Raw genomic sequence first — 23,383 nt, 5'->3', positions numbered from 1 at the left:
AGCCTAGAGCGCATGCTCTGCAACAAGAGCAGCCACCACAACGAGAAGCCTGCGCACCGCAATGAAGCGTAGCCCCCGCTCACCACAGCTAGAGAAAGCCTGCGAGCAGCAACGAAGACCCAAAGCAGCTGAAAATAAAATTAATTAATTAATTTTAAAAAGCGAAAATATCTTTTAAAAAATATAGTATATGTGTTATAGTGTTGTATAGTATATTTACATATATAGTATATAGTGTATGTACTGTGTTATAGAGAATATATTGGGTTGGCCAAAAAGTTCTTTCGGGTTTTTGTACCATCTTACAGCCAAACCCGAACGAAATTTTTGGCCAACCCAATATGTATGTAAAGAGAGGGAGAGACACATTTTTCTTCTCACCATCCTGCCTTTAAGATTATTCCCACATCTTTCTGCCTTACTAACTTCACATAGTTGTTACTCCTTCCGGAAGCTTTGCCAAGCCCCTCTCCTCTCTGCTCCCTGTGCTCTTGTGATAGTTACCCAGCTAGGTTGAAGTGGCCTGCTTGGTTGTCTGTCCTCCCCCATCAGGCTCTCAAGCTTCCTGGGGGCCAGAACTGTGCATCCAGGTCGGGTGTCTCTCCTGCTCAGCCCAGAGTCTGGCCCACAGGTGGGGCCTGAAGGCAGAGAATAAGGCCAGAAAGGCTTGAACACCAGGATAAGACATTGGACCTCATCTTGGATGGTGGTTTTTCAGCTGGGCTCTGTGGAGTCTCTTGAGTTCTCTGGAGGTGACTTCAGGGCTAAAGAAAAGTGGTCAAAGGATGCAGCTATAGCCCACCCTCATCCTATTAGTCAAATCAATTTCTTCTCAATCTGTCTCATTCATTGGGCTTCAGTGCAAAATTTTACTTAAAGAAATACGGTACATGTTAAAGAATGAAATTAGAACACTCCTTAACACCATACACAAAAATAAACTCAAAATGGATTAAAACCTAAACGTAAGGCCAGATATAAAACTATAAAACTGTTAGATGAAAACATAGGCAGAACACTATCTGATATAAATCACAGCAAGATGTTTTTTGACCCACCTCCTAGGGTAATGAAAATAAAAACAAAAGTAAACAAATGGGACCTAATTAAACTTAAAAGTTTTTGCACAGTAAAGGAAACCATAAAACGAAAAGACAACCCATAGAATAGGAGAACATATTTGCAAACGAAGCAACCGACAAGGGATTAATCTCCAAAATATACAAACAGCTCATGCAGCTCAATATCAAAAAAACAACCCAATCAAAAAATGGGCAGAAGACCTAAATAGACATATCTCCAAAGAAGACATACAGTTGGCCAAAAAACACATGAAAATATGCTCAACATCACTAATTATTAGAGAAATGCAAATCAAAACTGCAATGAGGTATCACCTCTCCATGGTCAGAATGGCCATCATCAAAAAAATCTACAAACAATAAATGCTGGAGAGGGTGTGGAGAAAAGGGAACCCTCTTGCACTGTTGGTGGGAATGTAAATTGGCACAGCCACTAGGGAGAACAGTATGGAGGTTCCTTAAAAAACTAAAAATAGAGCTACCATATGACCCAGAAATCCCACTCCTGGGCATATACCTGGAGAAAACCATAATTTGAAAATATACATGCACCCCAATGTTCATTGCAGCACTATTTACAATAGCCAGGACATGGAAGCAACCAAAATGTCCATCGACAGAGGAATGGATAAAGAAGATGTAGCACATATATACAATGGAATATAACTCAGCCTTAAAAAAGAATGAAATAATGCCATTTGCAGCAACATGGATGGACCTAGAGATTGTCATACTGAGTGAAGTAAGTCAGACAGAGATGGACAAATAGTGTATGATATCGCTTATATGTGGAATCTTTAAAAATGGTACAAATGAACTTATTAACAAAACAGAAATAGAGTTACAGATGTAGAAAACAATCTTATAACCGGGGGGAAAGGGGGAGCGGGATAAATTGGGAGATTGGGATTGACATATACACACTACTGTATATAAAATAGATAACTAATAAGGACCTACTGTATAGCACAGGGAACCCTACTCAATACTCTGTAATGACCTATATGGGAAAAGAATCTAAAAAAGAGTGGATATATGTATATGTATAACTTATTCACTTTGCTGTACAGCAGAAAGTAACACAACCTTGTAAATCAACTATACTCCAATACAAATTTTTAAAAATATATCATGGCATGTAAAAACAATATTGAGAGGGATGAGGAGTGTGATGGGCTCAATAATGGCTCCCAAAGATGTCAATGTCCTAATCCCTGGCACCTGTGAATATGTTAGGTTATGTGGCAAAGGAGGATTAAGGATGGAATTAAGATTGCTAATCAGATGACCTTGAGGTGGGAAGATTATCCTGGATTATAATCCAGGAGGGGGCCTAACATAATGACAAAATCCTTGTAACTGGAAGAAGGAGAACCAGAGAGATGGCTGGATGAAAACGCCTTGCTAGCTTTGAAGATGAAGGAAGGGCCCATGAACCAAGAAATGCAGGCAGCCTCTAGAATCTGGAAAAGGCAAGGGAATGGATTCTCCCCCAGAGCCTGCAGAAAGGAACACAGCGCTGATCACACCTTGATTTTAGGTCCATGAGATCCATTTTGGATTTCTGACCTCTGGGATTGTGAGATAGTAAATTTGTGTTGCTTTAAGCCACTAGATTTATGGTACAGGCACACCTTGGAGACGTTGTGTGTTTTGTTCCAGACCGCTGCAATAAAGCGAATATTGCAATAAAGTGAATATCACAAAAAAAAAGTCACACAAATTTTTTGCTTTCCCAGTGCCTATAAAAGGTATGTTTACACTATACTGTATTCTAAGTGTGCAATAGCATTATGTACAAAAAAATGTACATACCTTAATTTTAAAATACTCTATTGCTAAAAAATGCTAATCATCACCTGAGCCTTCAGCGAGTTGTAATCTTTTTGCTGGTAGGGGGTCTTACCTTGATGTTGATGGCTGCTGACTGATCAGGTTGGTGGTTGCTGAAGGTTGGGGTGGCCGTGAACAATTTCTTAAAATAAGACAATGAAACTTGCTGCATTGATTGACTCTTCCTCTCACAAACGATTTCTCTGCAGCGTGCAATGCTGTTTGATAGCATTTTACCCACAGTCGAACTTCTTTCAATCCTCTCAAGCCCTGCTGCTGTTTTATCAACTGAGTTTATCCTTTGTTGTTATTTCAACAATCTTTACAGCATCTTCACCAGGAGTAGATTCCATCTCAAGAAATCACTTTCTTTGCTCATCCATAACAAGCAACTCCTCATTCATTAAAGTTTTGTCATGAGATTGCAGCAATTCAGTCCCTCCCATCAGGCCCCACTTCTAATTCTAGTTCTCTTGCTGTTTCCACATCTGCAGTTACTTCCTCCACTGAAGTCTTGAACCCCTCAAATTCATCCATGAGAGTTGGAGTCAACTTCTTCCAAACTCCTGTTAATGTTGATATTTTGACCTCTTCCCATGAATCAAGAATGTTCGTTCTTTTTTTTTATAAATTTATTTATTTATCTATTTATTTATTTATGGCTGCATTGGGTCTTTGTTGCTGCGCGTGGGCTTTCTCTAGTTGCGGCAAGTGGGGGCTACTCTTTGCTGTGGTGCACGGGCTTCTCATTGCAGTGGCTTCTCTTTCTGCGGAGCACAGGCTCTAGGCACATGGGCTTCAGTAGTTGTGGCTCACGGGCTCTAGAGCACAGGCTCAGTAGTTGTGGTGCACGGGCTTAGTTGCTCCGCGGCATGTGAGATCTTCCCGGTCCAGGGCTCGAACCCGTATCCCCTGCATTGACAGGCGGATTCTTAACCACTGCGCCACCGGGGAAGTCCAAGAATGTTCTTAATGGCCCAGATCCATCAGAGACATCACTACTTGTGGCAGCTATAACCTTAGGAACTGTGTTTCTTACATAATAAGACTTTAAAGTCAAAATTATTCCCCGAATCATGGGCTACAGAATGGATGTCACGTTAGCAAGCATGAAAACAATCTTGTTGTAGATCTCCATCAGAGCTCACAGGTGACCAGGTGCGTTGTCAATGAGCAGTCATATTTTGAAAGGAAACTCTTTTTCTGAGCAGTAGGTCTCAACAGTGTGTTTAAAATAGTCAGTAAACCATGTTGTCAACAGATGTGCTGTCATCCACATTAGAGCACAGGCAGAGTAGATTTAGCGTACTTCTTAAGGGCCCTAGGATTTTTGGAATGGTAAATGAGCATTGACTTCAACTTAAAGTAACCAGCTGCATTAGCCCCTAGCAAGAGAGTCAGCCTGTCCTTTAAAGTTTTGAAGTCAGGCATTGACTTCTCTCTAACTATGAAAGTCCTAGATGGCATTTCTTTCCAATATTAGGCTGCTTCATCTATATTGAAAATCTGTTGTTTAATGTAGCCATCTTCCTTAAATGTCTTAGCAAGATCTTCTGGATAACTTGCTGCAGCTTCTATATCAGCACTTGCTGTTTCACCTTCTATGTTATGGAGATGACTTCTTTCCTTAAACCTCATGAACCAACCTCTGCTACCTTCAAACTATTCTTCTACAGCTTCCTCACCTCTTTCAGCCTTCATAGAGTTGAAGAGAGTTAGGGCCTTTGACTTAAAGGAATGTTGTGGCTGGTTTAATCTTCTATCTAGACCACTAAAACTTTCTCCATATCAGCAATAAGGCTGTTTTGCTTTCTTATCATTCGTGTGTTCACTGGAGTAGTACCTCTAATTTCTTTCAAGGACTTTTCCTTTGCAGTCACAACATGGCTAACTGGTACAAGATGTTTAACTTTTGGCCTATCCCAGCTTTTGCCATGCCTTCCTCAGTAAGCTTAATCATTTCTAGCTTTTGACTTAAAGTGAGAAATGTGTAACTCCTCCTTTCACTTGAACACATAGAGGCCACTGTAGCGTTATTAACTGGCCTAATTTCAATATTGCTGCATGGCCTGAGGAGAGGGAAAGAGATGGGGCAATGGCTGCTTGGTAGAGCAGTCAGAACACATGCAACATTTATCTATTAAGTTTGCCATCCTATATGGGCACAGTTGGTTGTACCCCAAACAAATTGCAATAGTAACATGAAAGATCACTGACCACAGATAACCACAACAAATATAGTAATAATGAGTGACTTCCCTGGTGGTCCAGTTGTTAAGAGTCCACACTTCCACTGTAGGGGGCGCAGGTTTGATCCCTCGTCAGGGAACTAAGATCCCGCATGCTGCGCTGTGTGGCCAAAAAAAAAGAAAAAGAAAAATTTGAAATACTGCAAGAATTACCAAAACTTGACACAGAGACATGAAGTGAGCAACTGATGTTGGAAAAACGATCCTGATACAGATTCTGAATAGCCAAAGCAATATTGAGAAAGAAGAACAGTCCTGAAGTTATCATGCTCCCTGACTTGAGACTATACCCTAAAGCTACAATAATCAAAACAGTATGGCGCTGGCACAAAAACAGACACATAGATCAATGGAACAAAATAGAGAGCCCAGAAATAAAACCACACAATATGGTCAATTAATCTATGACAAAGGAGGCAAGAATGTGCAATGGAGAAAAGACTGTCTCTTCAATAAGTGGTGCTGGGGAAACTGGACAGCTACATGTAAAAGAATGAAATTAGAACATTCTATAACACCATATACAAAAATAAACTCAAAATGGATTAAAGACCTAAATGTAAGACCTAAAACCATAAAACTCCCAGAAGAAAACATAGGCAAAACACTCTTTGCTATATATCATAGCAATATTTTTTTTGGATCTCTCTCCTAAGGCTCCCTGGGGGGAGCCCAGTAAAAGTGTACTGAATGAAAACAACAGGGGAAGGAGTGAAGAAATATCTGGGAAGCACACCAAGGATAAACAGGTCCCCACAATTTTCATTCATTCATCCTTTCAGTCAACAAACCGAGGAAAATTTCCTGAGCTCCTGGGGTCATAGGGAAGAGGTAGACCTGTCTCTTGCCCTCAAGGACTCCTAGGTAGAGGAGAGACAGACATGTTTTCCATATGAGTGACTAGTTTTGTCTGGTCACAGAATTTTAAAATATAATAGCTTTATATAGTAAGTGATATATATGGCAGGTGAAGTCCTTCCAGGGGAGTGGACAAAACATGGTTGAAAGTATAATTTGGAGTCCCAGGTTCCTCATCAATAAGGTAGAGGTTGAGTTGCAGGAGTGCTAGAGTATATCCAGCTCTGATAATCCAGACCTTTGTGACTGACTGACTAGGGAGCACTTTGTTGTCCTGTCAACCCCTCTCTTTACTACTCAGCAAGCTCAGAAATGTATAGGCTGCCCCGGGAGCCAGTTGCATCAGTTGGAGGAAGGGCTGGGTCTTCCCAGAACTGGGGGAGGATATGATAGGGAGGAAGACCAGAGTGGAGGCTAGTCAGGAAGACCTGCCAGCTTCCTGGATTGACGGGGGTCAGCCATTCACAAGGAGCCTTTGTAACAGTGGAGTTTGCAGTGGATTCCCCAAGCAGAGATACTTCTATTCCCAAGGGACAGAAAAGGCCTGGGCCTCTTAGGGTAACCTGAGGACTCCAGGGCCCTGCTACTCCCTCAAATAGCTCTTTCTTAGCTGGTCATTTGACTCTTTTATTTTTTTTTTATTTGTTTTTTTATTTTTGGCTGTATTGGGTCTTCGTTGCTGGGCACAGGCTTTCTCTAGTTGTGGTGAGTGGGGGCTACTCTTTGTTGCAGTGCATGGGCTTCTCATTGCGGTGGCTTCTCTTGTTGTGGAGCATGGGCTCTAGGCACGAGGGCTTCAGTAGTTGTGGCTCGCGGGCTCTAGAGCGCAGGCTCAGTAGTTGTGGTGCACGGGCTTAGTTGCTCCGCGGCATGTGAGATCTTCCCAGACCAGGGCTTGAACCCATGTTCCCTGCATTGGCAGATGGATTCTTAACCACTGAGCCACTAGGGAAGCCCCAGGTCATTTGACTCTTGATGACTCAAAATCCTCCATTCAGAGGATTGTAGTTTTTTAGTTTGAAAGAGCCTCTATTGAGTTCAACTCCTCGATTTACCCGGTTGGAAACTGAGGCCTAAAGAGGTAAGATGACTTGCTTAAGGTTCCCTAGCGAGTTAGTTGTGCCTTTAAGGAGAATATTTTATGATTGGTAGCACTGGCTGTTCCCTCCGCCTGCAAGACAGACCTTCCAGAAGCTGAGAACATTTACGTCTCAAATGTTTCTTTTTTCCCTGGGGTAATTACCATGCTTGGAGTGAATTCCTGACCCCCTAGTCATAGGCATCCCCTGAGGATCTTGTTGAAATAGAGATTCAGGAGGTCCTCGGCAGGGCCTGAGAATCTGCATTTCTGATGAGCTCTCTGGTTATTGGATGCTTCTGGTCTGCAGACGACACTTGTAGTAGCAAGGCTCTAGCTTTTTTTTTTTTTTTTAGTATTATTTTTATTTATTTATTTATTTTAACATCTTTATTGGAGTATAATTGCTTTACAATGGTGTGTTAGTTTCTGCTTTATAACAAAGTGAATCAGTTATACATATACATATGTTCCCATATCTCTTCCCTCTTGCATCTTCCTCCCTCCCACCCTCCCTATCCCACACCTCTAGGTGGTCACAAGGCTCTAGCTTATTAATTTACTTTATTTTCTTCCTAGTACATGTCACGATGTGATATTATCATATTTATCTGTGCATGTGTTCATCATAGCTTTCTTCTCACTAGATATAAACTGTCTGAGTGGGGCACCTTGACCCCCTCGTGCCCTGTTACCTCCCCAGGCCCAGCACAGCACAGACACACTGCAGGCTCTCAGTACATGAAGTCCCCCCAGTGACAGAGGGAGTCTAGTTCTGGAGGGCAGGGACTTTGTCCAGTTTTCTCTTGACTCCTCATGGCACAGCAGGGGGTCAAAGTACACAGCAGGGGATCAGTGACTCTTGACCCCCTATGTTCTCCAGTAGGTCAGGACTGGAGTGACAAACAGCCTGAGGTCCATGGGCATCAGGTGACATGAGTGTGCGTATATAAATCATTTTTAAAACTAGAAAACTTGTCACAACCTAGGTCTGAGTCCATTCTGTAGCTGCCTGGGCTCAAGCTCATTCAGGGTTACTTGGAGTCTGGCTTCCCCAGGGCATGACTTGATGAGCTTACCCCTGGCACCACATTCACATGGTGTTCCTGGCCTGGCCCTTGGGGGCCTTGACCCCAGTCCATCTGGGACCAGTTCAGTTTTTCCAACTTGGGGCATTCAGATACCCTGAGGGTGAGGTCACAGGCAGCTCCGCAGAGGCCATTCCAGTAAAGTGCCTCACTCAGTGTCAGTTTCCCCACCTAACGGTGGGAGGGAAGTCGGGGGAAACTGAATGATGCTTGAAGTCTAGCCCAGCTTCTGCTACTTCCCTCTTCTCCATTGCTACTTCCACCTGCAGTGGCCCAGCTGGACAAGATAACCTCCCAACCCTGAGACGTGGCAACTTGAGAGCAGGGACACCTGAATTCAGTGGGCCCTTCTGAACCAAGGGCCACCTCTCCTGCCTCATCGCACCCCCTGAGAAGGCCTCACGTCCTTGTCCTTTCCTTCCTGCCTTCCTCCTCTCCCCACTCCTAGAACTTGTTTGAGCGCAGCCTGTGCCCTTAGATCCCTGATAATTGGAGCCAGCCGGCAGCTGCTGATTCAGCAACATTTTGTCTTTCATCTGCCAGGTGGGCCTGGAGGCAGCCTCAGTCTGTAGTCTGCTGGCTGGATGACCCTGGCCATGCAGACCTTCCTGTCCCTCCTTCGCAGGACTACTCCGTCTGTTCTGCACTTGTTTACTCACATCGCTCATTTATTCCCCCAATTACCAATTGACGCACTCACTTACTCACACGTGCAGCGCCCCCTCAATCCCCGGGGCCGGGGCCAGGGCCAGGAGCATTTCTGGGAAAGGACTGGCCTGAGATGGGATTACGATGCACACACAGAGGCAGAATGACACAGCAGGACACAGGGGCCCTGTGCTCAGCTGGAGTCCCCCAGAGTCTGAGCTGGAGAGGACTTAACAAAGATCAGCCCCCTTGTTGAATAAATTCTATTTATTCAAAGGTGAAGGTAGGCCCAGGAGGCTGCTGATGGGGCACTCCTGACCTGCCCACCATGCCGGGTCAGCTCTCCCAGCCCTGTCTGCAAGCAGGACATCATGTTTTCCAGTTCTGAGTCAGTGACTCTGGAGCTGGGTTAAAAATGAGAGAAGTAGAGCAGGGTAATAATATCCTTAGTGACCCAAACATGGATTCAGAAGGAGTTATACAACCAGGGCTGGAAAGGCCTTCCCTCAGTGATTTCCAAACCCTTCACTTTGTACTCGTGGATGCTGGAACCCTGGAAGCCTGGTCACAGGTGGACCTGGAAGCAGCCCCAGAACCTAAACCACAATGTCCAGCCTACTGGTCTCTGGCTAAACCCACTGCCCAGCCATCCTGGATGTTTAAATACAAAGGAAGCCCCATTTTCCTGAGGAGAAAACATTTTAAGAACGTTTTCCCTTCCTTGGCGGTTCAGTGGTTGGGACTCCATGCTTTCACTGCCAAGGGCGCAGGTTCAATCCCTGGATGGGGCACTAAGATCCCGCAAGGTGCACGGCGTGGTGTTTTCCCTAGTAAAAGTCAAAAACAAACAAAAAATGTTTTAGGGCTGGAAATGAATTAATCAAATGTTTACTTAAGTAATCTATTAAAATTAAATTTTTTCACTTAATCTATTAATTTAGAAAAGCTGCTCTTTTCCACTCATGGTTTAGGATACAATTTTATGAAAATTCTTCTCCCAGCTGACTGGTGGGGAGGTAATATTGGGCTAATGCATCTTGCTAACAGTTTGTCTGCAGTAACATATTGAGGAAAGCACCGTGCATGATGAAGACTGTCAGGACAGAGTATGGCACACCTCTCCTTCTGGAATTCTGGAAAAGAACTTCACCTTAGAGTCAGGCCCATGAGCTGGTTTTGAGCACCTGCTGTGCCTTGACCATGTGTGGCTGCAGCCACTTGGGGTCCCTTGCCAAAGTGTCAAAGTCCTCACTACTTCCTCCTGCCAAGTCAGGGACCCTATTTTTCAAGGTGACTGGACATTATAACCAAAGACCTTAGAGTGTTTCAAAAAGTGAATCTAATGGTCATCATTCAGCCAGCATCTACTGAGCATTTGCAGTCCTGGGAGCCAGGACAGGTACAAAAGGAACTGAACTGTGTGTAGCAAGTCCTAGAATGGAAGAATAAAGGAGGAATTGGGAGCATACCATAGGAAAGGGGAGTGGCCAGGAGGCAGTGCGTGTTTATTGAGGTCTTGCAATATACCAGATATTTCACAAACACCATCTCTAATCCTCATAACTACTGGTGGATAGGATTTAGCACTTGTTCCAACTCCTCCTTGCCTAAGAACTAACAGTGTGTGTTTTAAGGTTAATTTCTTGACCTTCCTAGGCTTCAGTTTCCTCCTCTGTGAACGAGGACTATCTACCCCATAGGATTGTTGGAAGGATTGAGTTCTGCTCTTAGCACTTTGCATATATTAACTTAGTTTAGAATAGCAAGCCCTCAATCGATGTTTGCTCTTATCATTATTACAACATAGGAGGAAGTTGAAGCTCAGAAAGGAGCAGTGACTAGCCCAGGGCCACACAGCCAGAGGGAAGAGCTGGCCATGTTCTCTGTTCCACTCTGTGACCTGCAGTACAGAAAGGGTTAAAAGGGGAAGCTTTGCCCTCACAGCAGGTCCATGGCTGGACTTGGCTGCCCTCTGTACCTTGGAGAGGCAAGGCCAGCTGTCCAATGCAGAGTGACCCCAGGTCACCTGCGGCTGTGTGCCTAGCCAGCCCATGAAGGGGACTTGGAGAGAGGGACAACTGTCACTTTCTTCTGAGGTCTGGGGAGCTGGGCTGAGTCTCCTCCTGTCACGTCTGAGACCTTGGGCAAGTACCTCCCCTTTCCTGTGTCTCAGTGTCCTCATCTGAAAAGGGGGAGACTAATGTTTTTCTGCCTCATAGGGCTGTTGTGGGACTGAGCAAGTTAAAGGCTGGGAGATGGGTTTTCACACTACCCTGTTGTGCCAATATAAGCAGAGTTAAGGCCCGTGACTTTAGGGTGGGGTGAGTATTTTCATTTAATGGGGAGGGGCCATAAGGAGTTAGAATCCAGTTCAACATAAAGATGAACTTTCTCATAGCTCTGGCCATAGGAGTGGAAGGAAGTGGTCCAGCGGATGATTATCAGTCAGGAGGGTGCAGAGGGGGCTCCTGCTCTGGAGTGGGAGTGAGGGTGGCCTCGGTGAGAGAAGATCCCCTCTGATGCTCTCCTCCTCTCTCCGCCAGGTACCTAGTAAATCTTTTCCCTCAAGGTGGTGTTACAAGCAGGTAACTGAACTAGAACTTGGAAGGTCTTGTTCACTTGACTCTGCTACTAACTTGTACAACTATGAGCCTCTCATTGGGCCTCACTTTCCTAGTTATTAATAAATATAGCAAATGCAGTTTTGTCAACTTTGATAATGTGGCAATGCAAGGGATTATTATCTTCCAAGACTGTTGGCCAGAAAACTAGGTCAATGGTAAAGAGGAAGCATTATAACTCATGTAATTACTGACTAGAGTTGAGAGGGACCTCAGCATTAATCTAGCATCTGCACAGATAATATATCTGGGGACTATGCTTTGTCTCCTAACACCTCAAATTTACAGATAAGGATATGGATCCTGTTACCTTGTATAACTTCTCTTTTTTTAAAAAAAAAATTAAATTTAATTTACTTTTTTATACAGCAGTTTCTTATTAGTTATCTATTTTATACATATTAGTGTATATATGTCAATCCCAATCTCCCAATTCATCCCACCCCCACCCCCCTGCCACTTTCCCCCCTTGGTGTCCATATGTTTGTTCTCTACATCTGTGTCTCTATTTCTGCCCTGCAAACCGGTTCATCTGTACCATTTTCCTAGGTTCCACATAGATACATTAATATATGATATTTGTTTTTCTCTTTCTGACTTACATCACTCTGTATGACAGCCTCTAGATCCATCCATGTCTCTACAAATGACCCAATTTCGTTCCTTTTTATGGCTAAGAAATATTCCACTGTATATATGTACCACATCTTCTTTATCCATTTGTCTGTTGATGGGCATTTAGGTTGCTTCCATGACCTGGCTATTGTAAATAGTGCTGCAAAGAACATTGAGGTGCATGTGTCCTTTTGAATTATGGTTTTCTCTGGGTATATGCCCAGTAGTGGGATTGCTGGGTCATATGGTAATTCTATTTTTAGTTTTTCTTTTTTTAACATCTTTATTGGAGTATAATTGCTTTACAATGGTGTGTTAGTTTCTGCTGTATAACAAAGTGAATCAGCTATACATATACATATATCCCCATATCTCCTCCCTCTTGCATCTCCCTCCCACCCTCCCTATCCCACCCTTCTAGGTGGAAACAGAGCACCGAGCTGATCTCCCTGTGCTATGTGGTTGCTTCCCACTAGCTATCTATTTTACATTTGGTAGTGTATATATGTCCATGACACTCTCTCGCTTCGTCCCAGCTTACCCTTCCCCCTCCCCGTGTCCTCAAGTCCATTCTCTAGTTAAGTCTGCATCTTTATTCCCATCTTGCCCCTAGGTTCTTCATGACCTTTTTTTTTTTTTTTTGGATTCCATATATATGTGTTAGCATACGGTATTTGTTTTTCTCTTTCTGACTTACTTCACTCTGTATGACAGTCTCTAGGTCCATCCACCTCACTACAAATAACTCAATTTCATTTCTTTTTATGGCTGAGTAATATTCTATTGTATATATGTGCCACATCTTCTTTATTCATTCGTCTGTCGATGGACACTTAGGTTGCTTCCATGTCCTGGCTATTGTAAATAGAGCTGCAATGAATATTGTGGTACATGACTCTTTTTGAATTATGGTTTTCTCAGGGTATATGCCCAGTAGCGGGATTGCTGGATCGTATGGTAGTTCTATTTTTAGTTTTTTGAGGAACCTCCATACTGTTCTCCATAGTGGCTGTATCAGTTTACATTCCCACCAACAGTGCAAGAGGGCTCCCTTTTCTCCACACCCTCTCCAGCATTTGTTGTTTGTAGATTTTCTGATGATGACCATTCTAACTGGTGTGAGGTGATACCTCATTGTAGTTTTGATTTGCATTTCTCTAATAATTAGTGATGTTGAGCATCTTTTCATGTGCTTCTTGGCCATCTGTATGTCTTCTTTGGAGGAATGTCTATTTAGGTCTTCTACCCATTTTTGGATTGGGTTGTTTGTTTTTTTAATATTGAGCTGCATGAGCTGTTTATATATTTTGGAGATTAATCCTTTGTCCATTGATTTGTTTGCAAATATTTTCTCCCATTCTGAGGGTTGTCTTTTCATCTTGTTTGTAGTTTCCTTTGCTTTGCAAAAGCTTTTTAGTTTCATTAGGTCCCATTTGTTTATTTTTGTTTTTATTTCCATTACTCTAGGAGGTGGGTCAAAAAAGATCTTGCCGTGATTTATGTCAAAGAGTGTTCTTCCTATGTTTTCCTCTAAGAGTTTTATACTGTCCGGTCTTACATTTAGGTCTTTAATCCATTTTGAGTTTTTTGTGTGTGTATGGTGTTAGGGAGTATTCTAATTTCATTCTTTTACATGTAGCTGTCCAGTTTTCGCAGCATCACTTATTGAAGAGACTGTCTTTTCTCCATTGTATATCCTTGCCTCCTTTCTCATAGATTAGTTGACCATAGGTGCATGGGTTTATCTCTGGTGCATGGGCTCTATCCTGTTCCATTGATCTATATTTCTGTTTTTGTGCCAGTACCATATTGTCTTGATTACTGTAGCTTTGTAGTATAGTCTGAAGTCAAGGAGTCTGATTCCTCCAGCTCTGTTTTTTTCCCTCAAGACTGCTTTGGCTATTCGGGGTCTTTTGTGTCTCCATACAAATTTTAAGATTTTTTTTGTTCTAGCTCTGTAAAAAATGCCACTGGTAATTTGATAGGGATTGCATTGAATCGGTAGATTGCTTTGAGTAGTATAGTCATTTTCACAATATTGATTCTTTCAATCCAAGAACATGGTATATCTCTCCATCTGTTTGTGCCATCTTTGATTTCTTTCATCAGTGTCTTATAGTTTTCTGAGTACAGTTCTTTTACCTCCTTAGGTAGATTTATTCCTAGGTATTTTATTCTTTTTGTTGCAATGGTGAATGGGATTGTTTCCTTAATTTCTCTTTCTGAGCTTTCGTTGTTAGTGGATAGGAATGCAAGAGATTTCTGTGCATTAATTTTGTATCCTGCAACTTTACCAAATTCATTGATTAGCTCTAGTAGTTTTCTGGTGGCATCTTTAGGATTCTCTACGTATAGTATCATGTCATCTGCAAACAGTGACAGTTTTACTTCTTCTTTTCCAATTTGTATTCCTTTTATTTCTTTTTCTTCTCTGATTGCCGTGGCTAGGACTTACACAATTATGTTGAATAATAGTGGCAAGAGTGGACATCCTGTCTTGTTCCTGATCTTAGATGAAATGCTTTCAGTTTTTCACCATTGAGAATGATGTTTGCTGTGGGTTTGTCATATATGGCCTTTATTATGTTGAGGTAGGTTCCCTCCATGCCCACTTTCTGGAGAGTTTTTATCATAAATGGGTGTTGAATTTTGTCAAAAGCTTTTTCTGCATCTATTGAGATGATCATATGGTTTTTATTCTTCGATTTGTTAATATGGTGTATCACATTGATTGATTTGCGTATATCCTTATATCCCTGGGATAAATCCTACTTGATCATGTTGTACGATCCTTTTAATGTGTTGTTGGATTCTGTTTGCTAGTATTTTGTTGAGGATTTTTGCATCTATATTCATCATTGATATTGGTCTGTAATTTTCTTCTTTTGTAGTAACTTTGTCTGGTTTTGGTATTAGGGTGATGGTGGCCTCATAGAAAGAGTTTGGGAATGTTCCTTCCTCTGCAATTTTTTGGAAGAGTTTGAGAAGGATGGGTGTTAGCTCTTCTCTAAATGTTAGATAGAATTCACCTGTGAAGCCATCTGGTCCTGGACTTTTGTTTGTTGGAAGATTTTTAATCACAGTTTCAATTTCATTACTTGTGATTGGTCTGTTCATATTTTCTATTTCTTCCTGGTTCAGTCTTGGAAGGTTTTACCTTTCTAAGAATTTGTCCATTTCGTCCAGGTTGTCCATTTTATTGGCATACAGTTGCTTGTAGTAATCTCTTAGGATGCTTTGTATTTCTGCGGTGTCTGTTGTAACTTCTCTGTTTTCATTTCTAATTTTATTAATTTGAGTCCTCTCCCTCTTTTTCTTGATGAGTCTGGCTAATGGTTGATCAATTTTGTTTATCTTCTCAAAGAACCAGCATTTAGTTTTATTGATCTTTGCTATTGTTTTCTTTGTTTCTATTTCATTTCTTTCTGCTCTGATCTTTATGATTTCTTTCCTTCTGCTAACTTTGGGTTTTGTTTGTTCTTCTTTCTCTAGTTCCTTTAGGTGTAAGGTTAGATTGTTTATTTGAGGTTTTTCTTGTTTCTTGAGGTAGGCTTGTATAGCTATAAACTTCCCTCTTAGAACTGCTTTTGTTGCATCCCATAGGTTTTGGATCGTCGTGTTTTCATTGTCATTTGTCTCTAGGTATTTTTTGATTTCCTCTTTGATTTCCTCAGTGATCTCTTGGTTATTTAGTAATGTATTGTTTAGCCTCCATGTGTTTGTGTTTTTTACATTTTTTTCCCCTGTAATTGATTTCTAAACTCATAGTGTTGTGGTCGGAAAAGATGCTTGATATGATTTCAATTTTCTTAAATTTACCGAGGCTTGATTTCTGACCCAAGATGTGATCTATCCTGGAGAACGTCCGTGTGCACTTGAGAAGAAAGTGTAATCTGCTGTTTTTGGATGGAATGTCCTATAAATATCAATTAAATCTATCTGGTCTATTGCATCATTTAAAGCTTGTGTTTCCTTATTAATTTTCTGTCTGAATGATCTGTCCATTGGTGTAAGTGAGGTGTTAAAGTCCTCCACTATTATTGTGTTACTGTCGATTTCCTCTTTTATAGCTGTTAGCAGTTGCCTTATGTATAGAGGTGCTCCTATGTTGGGTGCATATATATTTATAATTGTTATATCTTCTTCCTGGATTGATCCCTTGATCATTATGTAGTGTCCTTCCTTGTCTCTTGTAACATTCTTTATTTTAAAGTCTATTTTATCTGATATGAGTATTGCTACTCCAGCTTTCTTTTGACTTCTGTTTGCATGGAATATCTTTTTCCATCCCCTCACTTTCAGCCTGTATGTGTCCCTAGGTCTGAAGTGGGTCTCTTGTAAACAGCATATATACGGGTCTTGTTTTTGTATCCATTCAGCAAGCCTGTGTCTTTTGGTTGGAGCATTTAATCCATTCATGTTTAAGGTAATTATCGATATGTATGTTCCTATTACCATTTTCTTAATTGTTATGGTTTTGTTTTTGTAGGTCCTTTTCTTCTCTTGTGTTTCCCACTTAGAGAAGTTCCTTTAGCATTTGTTGTAGAGCTGGTTTGGTGGTGTTGAATTCTCTTAGCTTTTGCTTGTCTGTAAAGGTTTTAATTTCTCTCTCGAATCTGAATGAGATCCTTGCTGGGTATTTTTCCCGTTCATCACTTTAAATATGTCACGCCACTCCCTTCTGGCTTGTAGAGTTCCTGCTGAGAAATCGCTGTTAACTTTATGGGAGTTCCCTTGTATGTTATTTGTCGTTTTTCCCTTGTTGCTTTCAATAACTTTTCTTTGTCTTTAATTTTTGTCAATTTGATTACTATGTGTCTCGGTATGTTTATCCTGCCTGGGAGTCTCTGCACTTCCTAGACTTGGGTGGCTATTTCCTTTCTGATGTTAGGGAAGTTTTTGACTATAATCTCTTCAAATATTTCCTCGGGTCCTTTCTCTCTCTCTTCTCCTTCTGGGACCCCTATAATGCGAATGATGTTGCATTTAATGTTGTCTCAGGGGTCTCTTAGGCTGTCTTCATTTCTTTTCATTCTTTTTTTTTAATTCTGTTCCATGGCAGTGAATTCCACCATTCTGTCTTCCAGGTCACTTATCCATTCTTCTGCCTCAGTTATTCTGCTATTGATTCCTTCTAGTATATTTTTCATTTCAGTTATTGTATTGTTCATCTCTGTTTGTTTGTTCTTTAATTCTTCTAGGTGTTTGTTCTTTAATTCTTCTAGGTCTTTGTTAAACATTTCTTGCATTTTCTCGATCTTTGCCTCCATTCTTTTTCCGAGGTTCTGGATCATCTTCACTATCATTATTCTGAATTCTTTTTCTGGAAGGTTGCCTATCTCCACTTCATTTAGTTGTTTTTCTGGGGTTTTATCTTGTTCCTTCATCTGGTACAAAGTCCTCTGCCTTTTCATTTTGTCTGTCTTTCTGTGAATGTGGTTTTCCTTCCACAGGCTGAAGAATTGTAGTTCTTCTTGCTTCTCCTGTCTTCCCTCTCTACCTTGTATAACTTATGCAACCTCACACATCAGTCTAGAGCCCTGACTGGAGGTGAGAGAGAGGTGGTCCCAGGCTGGAATCCCAGCCCTAAGGGCACCATGGGCAAGTTACTTTAGCTGTTTGCACCTCAGTTTCCTCACTGGTAAAATGGGAATACTAAAGCATTCATCGTAGGGTTGTGGTGAAAGAGCTTAGTATAGAACTTGATGTGAAGTGGGTGTTCCTAATTGTTAGCCAGCAAACAATGACAACTCATGGCTAGGAAATTGCAGCAGAAGTGGGCTTCTGGCTCCCACTCGAATGCTCTTTGCCCCACACTAAGCCATTTCATTACATGACCCTCTTCCCTTGTTCATTTCACAGCTGAGACACCCAGGTTGAAGAAGTGAGCTGCCCATTAGGACACAGACAGCCATGAGGCAGCTTGGTATCAGGTGACCTGAAAGAATTAATTACTGCCCTGGTTTCAAGTGCACCAGTTGCCAAAGGGAAAGGCTGCCCTCTAACTGACCCTGTGAGCTGATGAAGGAGGAGCCAGGCTCTTGCTGAGGCAGTCACGGAGTACTGAAATGACTGACAGAAGTCTGGCAGTCCTATCCCTGGGCAGATGGATCGCCTGATACAGATGTTGGGACCCAAGCCCTGGGATTGGCCTAAAAGAGGGCTGTGTTGACCCACCGGCTGGGCCTTGCATCCTGTCAAACTGCTGTGCATCCAGACAAAAATAACAGCCTGGAAATAGTGCTGAGGCAGTCTGCCGGCCTCTGTATGGAAGCTAAAGCCCCCATGCAGATGCTGACCAAGTGCTACTGCAGGAACTGCCTGCTGACTGTCATGGACCAGTACTCGGCCATGGTGTGCAACATGAAACAGCTGGTGATGATCCCCAGCCTTCTGTGGGATGTGCTGAGTGTTCATGGGCACCAGGCCTAGGCAGGGGCTCCCGATCTCTACAACTACTTCACCATGCTCAAGGCCATCTGCGTGGATGTGGAACATGGGCTGCTGCCCTGGGAGGAGCGGAAGGCCAAGGTGGCAGGTGGCAAAGCCGACGAGGCTGAGAATGAAGCTGCAGAGACAGAGGAGGCCGAGGAGGAGAGGGTCTTGGGGCAGCTGGACCTGGAAGCCTAGTTCCACCTGCACTTCTCCAGCCTTCCTCATATCCTCACCCACCTTACCCTGAAAGCCGAGGAGGTGACGAGGAAATACCAGGAGATAATGGGACAGCCCATAGAGGCCTCGGACTCTAGGAAAGGTAACGGTGGCCATGCTAGTGGGTGTCAGAGTCCACTGAGGGACATCCCAGGGGAGGAAATAGAGCAGTGGTGAACCCAGTGCGAGAGGGAGAGCCTGGCTCTCAGACAAAGCCACCCTCACTTTGGGATATTGGGACCATGACCTGGGAAGGTCCAAGGCCAGGCCTGCCTTACTCTCCTTCTGACCCAGAATTGGTGAGTAATGGTGGTGAACTGTCATGGAAACAAGGAAAAGTGGTTGGTGAGTGCATACCTTATGTGCACTTATATGTAATTGTGCAATTATTAGTAAGTATGTGAATATTTGGAGCTGTACGAACTGAACAGGTGTGCTCTCACCATCGACTTCTTTAAGAATCTGATTAAAGCCAAGGACTCTCTCTCTCTCCAGAGTCTAGGCATAAAGACATAACTGTACATGCAATTTCAGGGAATATGCCATCTACCAGGGCCTAGCCATGAATTCTAAAATAAGAACCCCTGATGTCACATATAAATGATAGCTTCTATTTGAGCACATAATGAATGCCAGCATAGTCCCTAAATGCTTGAGATAGGATTAACTCATTTAATCTTCATAACAATTCTAGGAAGATAGTTTTTTTTTTTTAATTAATTAATTAATTAATTTTTGGCTGCTTTGGGTCTTCATTGCTGTGCATGGGCTTTCTCTAGTTGCAGTGAGCAGGAGCTACTCTTCGTTGTGGTGCGCGGGCTTCTCATTGTGGTGGCTTCTCTTGTTGCAGAGCACAGGCTCTAGGCGCACAGGCTTCAGTAGTTGTGGCTTGTGGGCTTCAGTAGTTGTGCTCACGGGCTCTAGAGCGCAGGCTCAGTAGTTGTGGCGCACAGGCTTAGTTGCTCCGCGGCATGTGGGATCTTCCTGGACCAGGTCTCGAACCTGTGTCCCTTGCATTGATAGGCGGATTCTTAAACACCGTGCCACCAGGGAAGTCCGGAAGATAGGTTTTATTTTTTCTATTTTGTAAGTGAAGAAACTTACCCAAGGCATGTGTTTACTCAGGTGTAGAATGTGAATTCTATGTGTGTGTGGCACTGCTTCCAACATTTTTTCAAGTTATGAAATATGGAGAATTATATTTATATGGCACATGGGGGTACATAGGTGAGGCTGCTCACAGTAGTCCTGCAACTAGCAGGGGTACTCTGGCCATCCCAAGTGGCAGCCAGCCAAATGGAAAGCTAAAGGACCACTATGTGGGCACTCAAATCTGTTCCGGGGACACCAGTGTGGAGGCATGCCCGTTGGGAAGCCCAGTTGTGAGGACGTATACATACGTGTTGGAATCTGAGCACAGAAGGGCTGGGGTTGTGAGGTGTAGATGAGCAGGAAGCTAGACTAGCAGGTGGTGGCACAGGGTAGGAGGTGGGAAGGGGATCTGGGACAGTCATGGATGGGTCACTCCTGGGTAATGATTGGGAGAAATTTGGCCACAGCACATGCCAGTTTTGATTCTGTGCCACCTGTCAGCCCTACTCCCACAAACTGGCTTCATCGGTAATAAACCATGTCCAAGTCCATGTCCATGGGAATCTCAAAACCACCCGATGCAGGTATTTGGGCAGAATCTTTATCCTCATTTTACCTGTAAGGAAATTAAATCCAGAGAGATGAACTGACTCACCCAAAGTCACATAATTAGTAGGGGGATAAAAAAAAGCAAGAATGGCCCCAACTTTGAGCTGGGTGTTCTTTGCATCAGATTTACTCTCTGCTATATTGTGTTATCTTCATGATTTTCCTGAGGCCACTCTATAATGATGGGAAATATACATGGATTCTGAACACATAGCCTATAAAGAGCTCTGCTCCTGGTATTTTCTCAGCCATTTTCCCTTCCCCTACCTCAAACCCAAACCCAAACTGCCAACTTCAACCCACTTCCCTCTCCCCTTGAGGCTCCCTGGGTGGCCTTTCAGAGGTTCTTCTTGAATGTAATGGGGCTGGGTCAAGAGCTCTGGGTTCAAGTCCTGATTCCATCACTAATGAGCTGTGAGGCCTTGTTTTCACTCACTTCTCTGGGTTTCAGTTTATTCACTGAATAATAAAAAAATTAATAAAAACAATTAGCACTTGAATAGTCTTGTAGTTTAAAATCACTTGCATATCAATGATCTAATGGAATTATAATCCCCTCTTACAAATGGAAAAACTGGAGGTCTGAGAGATAAAATGAGTCCGAGGTTACTCAGGAAATGGCAGAGCCAAGATGTGAATGGGCCCTGGCCTAGCTCACATCTAATTCCTTTCCTCTACACTACTGGATTTCCTTAGCACCTTAGAATTCTGCAGCTTGGGCTGGAGGTGGGAATTAGGGATGGCAAAGCGGTGAGAAACCCCACTCCTTGGTCAGCCAAACCACTTCAAAGACAAGAGCAGCCAATTCTACATTGTAATGCTTCAACGCACCCTAGCTTGTTTTTTGTGGCAGCTGTACAGAAGTTAAAAAATATCTGGCCTCTTGTCCTGGCTCTTCACTGATCTCTCTATGCCCTGGACAACTTAGTTCACCTTTCTGTAGTTTTCCTGTTAGTAAAATGTAGAGATGAAACTACGTGAGATATTGCAGCACTGACAACCGGATCCTTCTTGTAGCGCTGTAATGCCACCAGGGTTTTCCTACGGCAGCACCGCTGTGCTTTTTCAGTATTTTTCCTACTTTAATAGGCATGTGACAGTACCTTAATGGTGTGAATTTATACTGACTGCTTTCTTAAAATTTCTGCACTCCACAGCTTACTCCACATGATAGAAGGCAGACTCTGTGATGAGGACATGGAGCAGTTCGCTAGCCTGATGATGATAAGACCAGAAAGACCTGGACCCGCAGCTAGAAGTGAAGGCGACTTGGATGTCTGGGATGCTTCCCTACCTGCCTCTGAGAACCAATTCGTGGACTCATCACTGGGTCACCTTTAGGTTGTTGCTATTCACAACTCTCCTTGCTCCTCTTACCAGCTTGGGGTGGTAGCCAGTGGTTCACGAGGGACCACATGTCACCTGGCCAGTGTGTTACAGCAGAAAGAGAAGTTTTAGCATCCGACTAATTGAAGTTCACATCCTTCCCTCTTGGCAGTCATTCACTGTGATCTTGGGCAAGTTATTTAACCCACTGTAGCCTAAATTTCCTCATCTATAAAATGGGGAAAGTGTTACCTACCTCATAAAGTTGTTATGAAAGTTAAACACGACAATAAGTCAAAAGCAGCTGGCATGTGAGAGCTATTATTATAGGTGGATTTTTTTCTCCCACCCTCACCTTGTGTTTGTTCTAGCCCTCCCTTACTTTTTAGCCTCCAGAACTAAGAAGTAGCAGAGTCCTAAACTCTGAGTGAGTGGTTCACTCTTACACCTGCTGAGCACAGGTGAACTATAAACTTATTTATTGCAGTAGCAATAAAAAATAATACCTTGTATTTGTACATATCTTTATTAACTTCTACTTTCTCAGACGCGATTTCATTTTTAACAAGTAGGACTCAAGAGAAGAGAGATGGAACCATCTGATTTGCCCATCTGCTTATATTCAGACTGCCACCTAATTTGAAATCACATATAAATAAACAATTTTATTAATCTCCAAAACCTAATCTGATTATAAAATCTGACCTTGGAAACAAAAACTTTTTGGACAAGCATTTGGACTTGATAAGCCATAAAGAGTAACCTCATTCTAGTTAGGTGGGATCTTTTACTTCTAATTGCACCAAGCTCCACTGTAGACAGCATTAGCTACTGAGCCCACTTTCTCCAGGATGATCCATCTAAGAGCTGAGACCCCTTTGCCGTATCAGCTGTTCTCCTGGTCTTGAGTTTCCTCCTTCTCAACCACCCTCTACGTTGTTGCAGAGAGCTCAGTAATACAAACATGATCATGTTATTCCTATTTAAAATCCTTTAGTGACTTTCCACTACCTACAGAATCAAGTCAAAATTATTCTGCACGACTCACAAAACCTACCATAATCTGGCTTGCTTGGATTCACTTTGCATTAGAACTGGAGCAGGCAAAACTCTTCTGTAAAGGGCCATATATTAAATATTTTAGGCTTTGCAGACCATAAGGTCTCTGTCACAACCATTCAACTCTGCTGCAGTAGCATGGAAGCAGCCATAAACAGGTAAACAAATGAGCTTGGCTGTGTCCAATAAAATTGTATTGGCAGTGAGCCAGATTTGGCCCAGCGGCTATAGTTTGCCAACTCTGAACTAGAACTAAACCCCATTTTAAAATCTGCCAGATGTCTTCTTAAAACTAGGTAAATGGAGGGCTTCCCTGGTGGCGCAGTGGTTGAGAATCTGCCTGACAATGCAGGGGACACGGGTTCGAGCCCTGGTCTGGGAAGATCCCACATGCCACGGAGCAACTGGGCCCGTAAGCCACAGCTACTGAGCCTGCGCGTCTGGAGCCTGTGCTCCGCAACAAGAGAGGCCGCGATAGTGAGAGGCCCGCGCACCGCGATGAAGAGTGGCCCCCACTTGCCGCAACTAGAGAAAGCCCTTGCACAGAAACGAAGACCCAACACAGCCATAAATA

General features: G+C 42.9%; 1 protein-coding gene across 1 annotated transcript in view; it reads left to right on the top strand.

The window, feature by feature from the left end:
- THRSP (thyroid hormone responsive) overlaps positions 1-22,251 on the top strand; it is a 40,088-nt gene extending 17,837 nt beyond the window's left edge. The window contains 2 exon segments of the mRNA XM_061204100.1: positions 17,935-18,826; positions 21,582-22,251. Coding sequence (XP_061060083.1) covers positions 18,340-18,826; positions 21,582-21,595 — 501 coding nt within the window. The 5' untranslated portion in view covers positions 17,935-18,339 and the 3' untranslated portion in view covers positions 21,596-22,251.
- Positions 22,252-23,383: the final 1,132 nt, after the last annotated feature.

This window comes from Eubalaena glacialis, chromosome 10 (genome assembly GCF_028564815.1).
Source record: "Eubalaena glacialis isolate mEubGla1 chromosome 10, mEubGla1.1.hap2.+ XY, whole genome shotgun sequence".
NCBI classification, from domain to species: Eukaryota; Metazoa; Chordata; class Mammalia; order Artiodactyla; family Balaenidae; genus Eubalaena; species Eubalaena glacialis.
Note: the sequence above shows the minus strand (reverse complement) of the source record. Positions and strands in the feature narration are given on the sequence as shown.